At 42.7% G+C, this 12,204-nt stretch overlaps 1 protein-coding gene across 2 annotated transcripts in view; it reads right to left on the reverse strand.

Annotated features, from left to right (window-relative positions):
• Positions 1–10,419, reverse strand: part of Impact (impact RWD domain protein) — a 31,257-nt gene extending 20,838 nt beyond the window's left edge. The window contains exon 1 of one of the 2 annotated variants that reach the window (XM_028759490.1): positions 10,406–10,419. Coding sequence is in view for 1 of the 2 variants with exons in the window: in XM_028759489.1 (XP_028615322.1) it covers positions 1,241–1,276 (36 nt within the window). In the remaining variant the exon portion in view is untranslated. Of the gene's footprint in view, positions 1–1,240; positions 2,263–10,405 lie in introns of those variants that run through there. The other variant, XM_028759489.1, reaches the window with a different exon arrangement.
• Positions 10,420–12,204: the final 1,785 nt, after the last annotated feature.

A 12,204-nucleotide genomic window follows, 5' to 3' on the forward strand; every position in this document is an offset into this window, starting at 1 on the left:
AACAAGGCTTGCTCACGTGACAACTCAGCCGAGCCAAGCCGAGGCTGCTCGTGTGATGCAGCAGCCAGGCTGGGCTTGCACATGGGATAATGCAACCCATCCGATCTTATCCGATCTGAGCCAGATCGTGTGACGCAGCAGCCGAACAAGGCTTGCTCACGTGACAACTCAGCCGAGCCAAGCCGAGGCTGCTCGTGTGATGCAGCAGCCAGGCTGGGCTTGCTCATGTGATAAGGCAACGAGCCCTATCCGATCCAGATCTTGTGACGCAGCAGCCGAGCCAGTCTTGCACACGTGATTAACACAGCCGAGCCTAGCCGAAACTGCTCGTGTGACTCAGCAGCCGAGCCAAGCTTGCGCATGTGATAACACAGCGGAGCCAAGCCGAGCCAAACCGAGCCTGCTCGTGTGACGCAGCAGCCGAGCCAAGCCGAGTGGGCTGGATCTGCTCAAGTGACAATGCGGCAAAGCTAGCTCTGCGGCAAAACTGTGCCTGCTCGTGTGACGCTGCGGCCCAGTCAGGCTTGTTCTTGTGACAATTCAGCCTAGCTGAGAGGTGACGATGCGGCAAAGCTAGCTCTGCGGCCAAAACGCGGGATGCGGCAAAGCTAGCTCTGCGGCCGAAACCGCTTGCTCCTGTGATGTTACGGCCGAGCCTAGCTTACTCGTGTGAAAAGACAGCTGAGTGGCAGCCTTGCGCTTGAGAAAACGCCCTGAGCCGGCCTGATTGAAGCGAAAGAGGCCGTACCCACGTGAAGCGAACAAACACACACAGACGCCCACACACTTGTGTGGGCGAAAATATGCACAGCATCCACAAACACACACATTTGTGTGAGCAAAAATACGCACTGCATCCACGATGCGTGTGCCCGAACACATCTTACATACAGGTCAGCCCCTATCATCATATTCTGAAAAGTTCTTAGTGGATCTTTGTTTTAGTCTTTTGTTGTTATTTTTAATTTGGGAATAATTGCTTTTCTTTTTGTTAACCATCTCAAACCACTTAGGAATTTATTTTAGTTTATAACTAATATATATATAATGGAGGCTAGATTTTGAAGCCCATGCCTTTAATACCACCATACTAGAGGCAACAGGCAGATCTGAGTCCAAAGCCAGCCTGAAACAGTGACCTCAGGATAACCACGAACATATAAACGAATTGTTTCAAAATCCACGACAAAAAGAATTGAATAGAGAGGCGGAAAAAGGATGACCCCTGCTGGGACCTTACCTGCTTCTGGCTGCTCCCTGATTCCACTTCAGCCATGATGCTCTGGACCAGCAACAGCACCTCCAAACGCCGAAGTCCGAAGGAGACGACTGGCAAGCAGCAAATGAACGCAACAGCGATGCACCGGAACTGATAACCAAACACCACCCACTCTGCAAACTGCTTCCGGGTCAACCAGCCAGCGTGTGGCCAGCGCCGGAATGCTATAGGGCTTTCTAAAGGTGTTGGCAGTGACGCAGGGAAAGCGTGCTTCCCCAAGATGCTGCTGGGCTTCCTCTGGGTTCTTGCAAAGTCATGGGGCTAGGGCCTTACAACAGGCCCCACTCAGGCTTCTACATCCTCAGAAGGCCTGGGAGAGTTTGGATTGGGGCATACCAAATCGGAACTCTCATACTCATTCTCAGGGCAGTTTTCATTTGTGCATTTTGTTTGGTTTGGTTTTTAAATATTTTTAAAGGCATCTCCATAGGTTTGGCTGTAGAGTTTCATTTACAAAGATCGAGAGCTGGAGAAGGTTGAAAGTGTGAGAAGAGTTATTTTTTCAATGTTGTCCAGTGATACAACATTGTGTTTGAGCATAGTTTTCTCACACTAATTATTACAATTAGTGTAGACCTAGTTCAGACCTAGTTCATTGATCCGTTGTGCAAAAAATTTCTGAATTAGATGGTGTCATTCTAAATTTAATGCTGCTTTCTACAGCATTGGTTATGAATTCTGTCCTTCAGTAGCATTCAGAACAGACAATTCTTTTGTTCACAAAAATGTGTTTGTCTCCTGCCACCTGATACCCTTTAAACAGTCCAGGAACTGTGCCTGGAGCTATTAATTGAACCCCTACTTACAAAACTCTTATGGCACCCCACACTGGCATGCAAAACCAAATGTCAAGCACTTCCTTTAAGAGATTGAGCTACTAATTTTAGAGCATGAGCCATTGGTGATCTGTTCATGGAATTTTCCCTGTGTCCATGTGTTCAAGGCTCTTCCCCACTTTCTCTTCTATTAGATTCAGTGTATTTGGTTTTATGTGGAGGTCCTTGATCCACTTGGACTTGAGCTTTCTACAAGGAAATAAGAATGGATCTGTTTGCATTCTTCTACATGCCCACCTCCAGTTGAACCAGCACCATTTGCTGAAAATGCTTTTTTCAACTGGTTTTTAGCTTCTTTGAAAAAGATCAAGTGACCATAGGTGTGTGGGTTCATTTCTGGGTCTTCAATTCTATTCCATTGATCTTCCTGCCTGTCTCTGTACCAATACCATGCAGTTTTTTAATCATTATTTCTCTATAGTACAGCTTGAGGTCAGGGATGGTAATTCTTCCCGTGTGTTCTTTTATTGTTGAGAATAGTTTTCGATATCTTTGGTTTTTGGTTATTCCAAATTAGTTTGCAAATTGATCTTTCTAACTCTATGAAGAATTGAGCTGGAATTTTGATGGGTATTGAATTGAGTCCATAGATTGCTTTTGGCAAGATGGCCATTTTTACTATATTAATCCTGCCAATCCATGAGCATAGGAGATATTTGCATCTTCTGAGATCTTCGATTTCTTTCTTCAGACACTTGAAGTTCTTGTCATATAGATCTTTCACTTCCTTGGTTAGAGTCACACCAAGATGTTTTATATTTCTGACTATTGTGAAGGGTGTTCTTTCCCTAATTTCTTTCTCAGCCTTTTATCCTTTGAGTAGAGGAAGGCTACTGATTTGTTTAACTTTATATCCACCCACTTTGCTGAAGTTGTTTATCAGCTGTATGAGTTCTCTGGTGGAATTTTTGGGGTCATTTAAGTATACTATCATATCATCTGGAAATAGTGATATTTTGACTTCTTCCTCTCCAATTTGTATCCCTTTGACCTCCTTTAGTTGTCTAATTGCTCTGGCTAGAACTTTGAGTACTATATTGAGTAGATAGAGAGTGGGCAGCCTTGTGTGGTCCCTGATTTTGGTGGGATTGCTTCAAGTTTCTCTCCATTTAGTTTGATGTTGGCTACTGGTTGGCTGTATATTGCTTTTTACTGTGTTTAGGTATGTGCCTTAAATTCCTGATCTTTCCAAGACTTTTACCATGAATGGGTGTAGAATTTTATCAAATGCTTTTTCAGCATCTAATGGGATGACGATGTGGTTTTTTTCCTTTGAGTTTGTCTATATAGTGGATTATGTTAATGGATTTCCATATATTGAATCATCCCTGCATCCCTGAGATGAAGCCTACTTGATCATGGTGAATGATCATTTTGATGTGTTCTTGGATTCAGTTTGCAAGAACTTTATTGAGTATTTTTGTACCTGTATTCATAAGGGAGATTGGTCTGAAGTTCTCTTTCTTTGTTGGGTCTTTGTGTGGCTTAAGTATAAGCTGTGGCTTCATAGAACGAATTGGGTAGTGTTCCTTTTGTTTCTATTTTGTGGAATATTTTGAAGAGTATTGGTATTAGGTCTTCTTTGAAGGTCTGATAGAATTCTGCACTAAAACCATCTGGCCTTGGGCTTAGTTTGGTTGAGAGACTTTTAATGACTGTTTCTATTTCTTTAGGGGTTATGGGACTGTTTAGATGGTTTATCTGATCCTGATTTAACTTTGGTACCTGGTATCTGTCTAGAAAATTGTCCATTTCATCCATATTTTCCAGTTTTGTTGAGTATAGGCTTTTGTAGTAGGATCTGATGATTTTTCAAACTCCCTTGGTTTCTGTTGTTATGTCTCCCTTTTCAGTTCTGATTTTATTAATTTGGATACTGTCTCTGTGCCCTCTGGTTAGTCTGGCTAAGAGTTTATCTATCGTGTTGATTTTCTCAAAGAACCAGCTCCTAGTTTTGTTGATTCTTTGTATGGTTCCTTAGTCATCAGGGAAATGCAAATCAAAAAATCTTGAGATTCCACCTCACACCAGTCAGAATGGCTAAGATCAAAAGCTCAGGTGACAGCAGATGCTGGTGAAGATGTGGAGAAAGAGGAACACTCCTCCATTGCTGGTGGGATTGCAAACTGGTAAAACCACCCTGGACATCAGCGTGGCAGCTCCTCATAAAATTGAACAAGGTACTACCTGAGGACCAAGCTATACCACTCCCGAGCATATACCCAAAAGATGTTCCAACATATAGCAAGGACACATGCTCCACTATGTTTATAGCAGCCTTATTTATAATAGCCAGTAGCTTGGAAACCACGAAGATGTCCCTCAACAGAGGAATGGACACAGAAAATGTGGCACATTTACACAATGGAATATTACTCAGCAATTAAAAACAATGATTTCATGAAATTCACAGGGAAATGGATAGAACTAGAAAATACCATCCTGAGTGAGGTAACCCAATCACAAAAGAACACACATGGTATGCATGCACTGATAAGTGAATATTAGGCAAAAAGCTTGGAATACCCATGATACCACTCACAGACCATATGAAGCTCAAGAAGAAGGAAGACCAAAGTGTGGATGCTTCAATCCTACTTAGAAATGGGAACAAAATAATCAGGGGAGGTAGAGGGTGGGAAGGACTTGGGAAGAAGAGAGAAGGGGGAGGGGAAAAGGGGGCAAGATCAGGTATGAGAGGAGTCGGGGGGAGGTACAGAGGGTCATGAAATTATATGGAGGTGTGTAGCAATTGGGGATAGGGAACTGGGGATAGCCACCAGAAAGTCCTAGATGCCAGGAAATCAAGAGGCTCCCAGGCCCCAATGGGGATGACGTTAGCTGAAATACCCAAGAAAGGGGAGGGAGAACCTACAGAGACCATATCTAGAGGTTAGGCACAGCCACTGGTTGAAGGATGGGGCCACCCACCCATCTCCAAAATTTTAACCCAGAATTGCTCCTGTCTAAAGGAAATATGGAGACAAAGAGTAAAGCAGAGACTGAAGGAAAGGCCATCCAGAGACTGCCCCACCTGGGGATCTATTACATATGCAAACACCAAACCCAGACACTATTGCTGATGCCAAGAAGTGCTTGTTGACAGGAGCCTGATATAGCTTCCTGAGAGGCTCTGCCAGAGCCTGACCAATACAGATGTGGATGCTCACAGCCAATCATTGAACTGAGCATGGGGACCCCAATGGCCGAGTTAGGACCAAAGGAGCTGAAGGGGTTTGCAACCCCATGGGAAGAACAACAATATCAACCAGTCAGACCCCCTAGAGCTCCCAGGAACTAAACCACCAACATGGAGGGACCCATGCTCCAGCTGCATATGAAGCAGAGGATGGCCTTATCTGGCATCAGTGGGAGAGAAGGCCCTTGGTCCCGAGACAGCTCAATGCCCCAGTGTAGAGGAACGCTAAGGAGGTGAGGGGAGAGTGTGTAGGTGTGTAAGTGAGCACCCTCAAAGAAGCAGGGAGAGGGGGATGGGATAGGTGGTTTTCAGAGGTGAAACCAGGAAATGGTATAATATTTGAAATGTAAATAAATAAACCATCCAATTAATAATAATAATAATAATAATAATGATAATGATAATGATAATGATAATAATAATAATGAAGCTGAAATGTAAATGATAGGAGCAACACAAGGCTTTTATCCCAGCACTCACGAGGCAGAGACAGAAGGATCTCTGAGTGTCAGGCAGCCTATTCTATACAGTGAGTTCCAGGCTCAGCAAGGTAACAAAACTGAGTCAACTGTAAAAATGGACCAGAAAAAAAATAGAATTGTTAGTGTACAGGCAAGGCCCCTGACCTCCTCTCAGGGACCTAGCTGAGGATAAAAGGGTCCCCAGCTACTACAGATCTTTCTCTCTGTCCCTCCCTTCCCCCATTCTCTGTTGTCTCCTATGTTTCTCTCTCCTGCATTCTCTCCTGTGTGTCTCTCCCCCTTTTCCTCTCTATGTCTCCCTCCCAGTCAGCCTCTCTTTCTCTCCCCACTCCCAATAAACCTCTTACACTAGATCTATTATATAACATAATTTCTCAAGGATACACCCTGGCATAGCCCAACAAAGGCACCCACCCTCGCTCAAAAATTTTATCCTATCAAGAATAATCTTGTTCCAATAGTGATGGGCTTGACTAAAGTCCTGTCTATCCAAAGACTCTACTTCACTGAAATGGCTCCTCAAGTGCTGGAAAACCAACACACAAGAGGACTGGGGTGTTCGCTCAATGGTAGAGCACTTGCCTTGCATTCGAAGGACACTTGAGTCAAGTCCTCAGTGCCACACATACACAAAAAACCAGTCTTGACCTTCTAGATAAAATATAGCATGTCATAGTAATCTCAGCAGCAACTCAGTACCATACTTCCTATCAACTCCCGCTTCCTGATAGTTGCAATCTTTAAGTCTTTTCTTGAACTCAGATTGTAAACAGAAATGACCCTTTGTGCAGAGGGGAACAGCAGAATACAAAACATTCAAATAAAACCTTCCTCTTTTTTTCAGACCTGTTTAACAATGTGACCAATACAGAAAATCCTAAATAAGGCACAAGACTGAAGGACTTAATACTTTGGGAAAAGGAACTAAATAAATACTAAAGAGTAATAAATGTAGTAGACAACCTACATTTTGCAAAGTGTACTAGAAAAAAATTCTGTAAGTAATTAGTTGAAAAAACATACTTCAAGCAAAGGCCTACGCAGAGGCTTTCAAGGTTCTGAAGACAGTCCTAGACACAGGCCGGATTTTAGGCCTGGGTCTACTGATTTCTACACCTGTTTGTTCAAATGATTGTAGGGTCTTCCCTTAATGTATATAAAGTCAACCTTAATAGCTTTTTCCAATCTTAGTACTTCTCTTAACCTTTCTAACTCAATACTTGGCCACTCTGAAAATCTTAAACATTGCCTTAAGCTTGAAACTTGAGGAATACCATGTTCCTCCTTTTTCCTCACCTCCGTATAACAAGGTGACAAGTCCTAATGACTCTTATTCACTAGCATGGCTCATGTTGACTTATTATCCACCTTCCTAGTGTGTGATACCATCTGGACTCACACAATGTAATCATTCTGATCTCGTTTTTCTTTCCTTGAAGCCCTTTACTATCCCAAGCTTTCACATTCATGCTTGAACCCCTAACTCCCAGGGATCTTTATGCCACCCCTCTAATTCCATCTCCCAAAGTTTCAGCTACTACAGTTTCATTTAGGTTATTTCAAGAACTCTAACTTCAGAAAAACATAAATGCTGTTATTTTACATAATAGGCACTTGAAGGAAATAGATATGGCTAGAGTCAAGGACAGGTGGCCTGTTTAAACATAAATTGACAGCCATGTGGTTTAAGTAGTAGCACAGATGTCCTAAGATGCACACAGCCAACTCCACCAAAGACAATGACTGACTGCACCTGAACAGCAGGACAAAGGACATTGTTAGGAGTAGCTTAAGTCTTAAGACTGAGAAACAAACATCATATACTGTGTTAAACACAACAAAACAAAACAAGAAAACAACAGCTACACCAGAAACGTTTCAGAGGTTGAACCTATTATCATCATGGTGCAGAATAGCTAAGAGTTCTATATCCAGATCAGTAGGACTCAGGAAGAGAGAGCCACTGGGCCTGGCTTCAGTTTTTAAACCCTCAAAGTCTACCCCAGTGACATTTCCTCCAACAAGACCACAACTCCTAATCCTTGTCAAGTAGTGCCACTCTCTGATAACTAAACACTCAAGTATATGAAGCCTATATGGGGCCATTTTTATTCAGACCACTACATCCTACTCCTTAGTCCCCATGGGCTTGTAGCCATTTCATAATGCAAAAATGGATACAATCTAATCTCAAAAGTCCTCATAGTCTATTACAGTCTCAACACTGTTTAAAGTTCAAACTCTCTTCTAAGACTCAAGGCAATCTCTTAACTGTAACCCTCTGAAAAATCAAAATCAAAGAGCAGATCACTACTTCTCATACACAATGGCACAGTATCCAAAAACGAGGGAAGGAGCATAGTGAGGAAATACCGGAACACAGCAACACCTTAGATATCCGACTCCTTTCAGCTTTGTTGACCTCAGCAAGGAACATGTAAGTATTGGAAAAGGGAGTTCACAGTTGTGGTTATTAAAGGCAAGGGACTGAAAATCATTGACATGAAATAGAGAGGCTGAAATTCTGCTAATGCCACTGCAACACAGCTGGGTAGAACAACATGGATAAGGCATTAAAGCCATAAAGAGTGCTCCATGAACCTATTTAGAGAGTTTCTGTAGAGCTCTTCCAACTCTATGTCCTTTTAAAAAATATTGTTTTTTATACATGTGTATATGTATAAATGTGCATTAATACATGTGTACCACATGCCTATAGGAGCACAAAGAGTTGCTGTGGAACTGGAGTTACAGCTGGCTGTAAGCTACCATAGGGGTGAGGGAAACTGAACCTAGGTCCTCTGATAGAACAGCAAATGTTCTTAACTGCTGAGCCATCTCTCCAGTCCCTCGATGCCCCTTTTATACAAAGTAAAGCCTAAAAACCAAGACCCTCATCTCATCTGAGAAACCTTATTAGAAATATTGAAACTTCGGCCCCATTGATTTGTATTTAAGATTTTCAAAGACGTTTATGCACATTACAATCTTAGAACCCTACGTGCTGACCAAGGAAAAGTCCCCGTTTGATCTTAGACAAGGAGGGTAATAAACTAAGGGCCATATACACTGGGCTCTGAGATCTATTTGTGCTGGCACTGTAGCTTCTCAAGGGCTGTTCTCACACAAGATCATGGATCTATGCAAATAAGTTTGTTCTGGATAGATATAAAACTTCTCTGATTGGGGAGTGGGGATTCAGGCCTTGCTGTACTTCCCAGAGACTTTACACAAATGTCATCTTTCTTGTTTCTGCATTATTCACTCACTGTGGCATAAGTATTTATTAGCTTATCCTTATCCTTTTAACTCCCAACCCCCTTTTTTCGTCTCTGGACTATTTCAGACCTGTTTACTATTTTTTCACAGATACTTCTTCCTCTAATAAAATGCTTACACATTCAAATTTATTTTGGAGTCTTCATCTAGAGTAGTGGTTTGCAGTCTTCCTAACGCTGTGACCCTTTAGAACAGTTCCTCAAGTTGTGGTGACCTCCAGCCATAAAATTATTTTCATTGCTGCTTCACAAATGTAACTTTGCTTCTGTTATGCATCATACTGTAAATGCCTGTGTTTTTTTTGGTGGTCTTGAGGGAGTCCCATGGGAGAGTCCTTCAACCCTCACCCAGACAGTCCTGCCCCACAGATTGAGAACCACTCATCTAGAGTCTTGAGTAGCACAAACCACTGTAGAACACACTTTTACAGATCAATTGTATTGTAATAAAACTACTAGGAGGCTATTAGGCGTAGGTGGCTCTTGTCTTACACTGACACACCATGACCTCAGCAGCCTAGGAAGGAAGCCTTATTTGGCTCACACTTCCACATCACTGTGCTTCACTGAAGACAATCAAGACAAGAACCAAATAGGACAGGAACCTGGATGCAGGAGCAGACCCAGAGGCCAGGGAAGGCTGCTTCTTACTGGCTTGCTCCCCATGGCTTACTCAGTATGCTTTCTAATAGGACACAGAACTACCAGCCCCCATTTGGTACAATCCACACTGAGCTAGTCCCTCTCCCTTTCATCACTAAGAATATGACTTACAGGAATCTTCATAGTCATAAAACTTTAGCACAACTGACCCATCGTCAACTTGACAAACACATCACTGTTAAAACAAAACCTTTCCTTTCTCATTCCTCCCTGAGATCTCACATTCAAAATGTAAATAACTTTTTAAAATCCCAAAGTCTTTTTTTCTAATTCAAACACATTAAAAGTTGAGTCCCTCAGGGCTGGAGAGATGGCTCAACAGTTAAGACTGCTCTTCCAGAGGTCCTGAGTTCAATTCCCAGCAACCACATGATGGCGCATAACCATCTGTAATAGGATCCATCCATCTGTAATGGGAAGAGGTTCTGATATATCTGAAGGCAGCTACAGTGTACTCATATACATAGAATAAATAAATCTTAAAAAAAAAAAAAGTTGAGTCCCTCTATAATGGTCATGAAAATTCAAAGTCAACTGTGGGCTCTTTCAAAATACAAAATAGTTTACTCCAACACTATAAACAACTCAATGCACCATGACCACAGCAGCCTAGGAAGGAAGCCTTATTTTGCTCACACTTCCACATCACTGCCCTGGGATCCACTTACGATCTTCTAAGATCCTCCAAGGGGCTTGAGTCACTTCTCCAGCTCTCCCCTCTGCAGCACACACAACTTGTATTCTGGGCTCCGGCTGCCTCCAGTTCACCACTGCTGCTATTCTTGGTGGTCATCCCATGGTACTGGCATCTCCAAAATGCTAGGGTCCCTTGCTGCAACTGGGCTGCACTGTCACCAATGGTCTATCCTGGGCTTTCCTCGGGAACTCCAGCCCTACAATGCAATGTACAAGCCTCAGCTGCTCTTCATGACACCTTCATGCCTCAAAACCAGTTCCACCTGTGTGACTCTTAACTACCTGATACCACAGGTTTTTCACACAAATAGCCTGGTAGAGTCTTGGCTTCCCTCTGACCCTTCACAAGGCAGGCCTCTGTCATCTGCAGTGATCTCAACATTCTTATCTTCCAGGCTCCTACACAACCTCTCTGAGCTCTCAACACTCGGTGGCTCTTCTAGCCCAAAGTTCCAAAGTCCTGCCATAGTCCTCCAAAAAACAACACAGTCACATCTGTCACAGTCATGTCCCACAATCCAGGTCCCACCTTGTCTTAGTTAGGGTTATTATCGCTCTGATGAAACACCATGACCAAAGCAGCTTGGGAAGGAAAGGGTTTATTTGGCTTACACTTTCATATCACTGTTTATCATCAGAGGAAGCCAGGACAGGAACTCAAACAGGGCAAGATCCTAGAGGCAGGAGCTGATGCAGAGGCCTTGGAGGGGTGCTGCTTACTGGCATGCTCTATGTGGCTTGTTCAACCTGCTTTCTTATAGAACCCAGGACCATCAGCCCAGAGATGGTAAGAACCACAACAGTCTGGGGCCTATCCCTTCAATCACTCATTAAGAAAATGTCCCACAGGCTGCCTACAACCCGATCTTGGAGGCATTTTTTTTTTTTTACATTGAGGCTCCCTCCTCTCAGGTGACTCTAGGTTGTGTCATGTTGACATAAAACTATAGAGCACAGTTCTAGAGTTCCATGTTCCTTAAGAAGCCCAACTCAAGGTAAACTCAACCAACCAGAAACTACCAGCTGAAAGACTATGCTAACTAGATGCTGCTAACTAGATGCTGCTAACTAGATGCTGCTAACTAGATGCTGCTAACTAGATGCTGCTAACTAACCTCCAATGAGGGACTTCCCCACTGGAACCAGTGAAATACCCCCTCTCAGTAGCACACAAACCTATCTGAGGTCAGGTGCTGTCCACTGCATGAAGAACAGAATGTTTCTGAAATGACTATGTCATTTGTGTTTGATTAGACAATTCTCAGCCCTCTACCACTCTCCTCTCACCAACAGTTAAGTCTGCTTTGACAATAAATACATTTTGAGATTTCCATGGCCTTGACCATGGTCCTGATGTATTAACCAAAATAATAAAGTAAATTGAAATAACTACAAAAGGCATGTCAAGTCTCAAACAATTACTTTGCTCTGCCAGGAATCAATGTTTAAACCGACCCTCATCTGACTATGACTTAAATTATAGTCTTTGTAATTTTTACCTTAAAACTCTAATTTCCACAGAAATTAGTCCCTCGACACAGAGAAAATTTGAGAAGTGTTCTGTGGTCGCTCAAGTTCATGATCACTATATTAAACACAATCAGAATTTTTAGAGTGATTTATAGTCTAATACATATTATAAATCTATCTGAGATAAATGGCATGTTTCTCTGTACAATGGTGTTGACTACAGAATCTTCTCCTGTCCCAGAAGGCTTCAAACCACAGAATTAGTAAGATGCCTTTTCTAGGCACTAAGATGTTTGTTTGC

This window comes from Grammomys surdaster, unplaced genomic scaffold, assembly GCF_004785775.1.
Source record: "Grammomys surdaster isolate TR1022 unplaced genomic scaffold, NIH_TR_1.0 126298, whole genome shotgun sequence".
NCBI lineage: Eukaryota > Metazoa > Chordata > Mammalia > Rodentia > Muridae > Grammomys > Grammomys surdaster.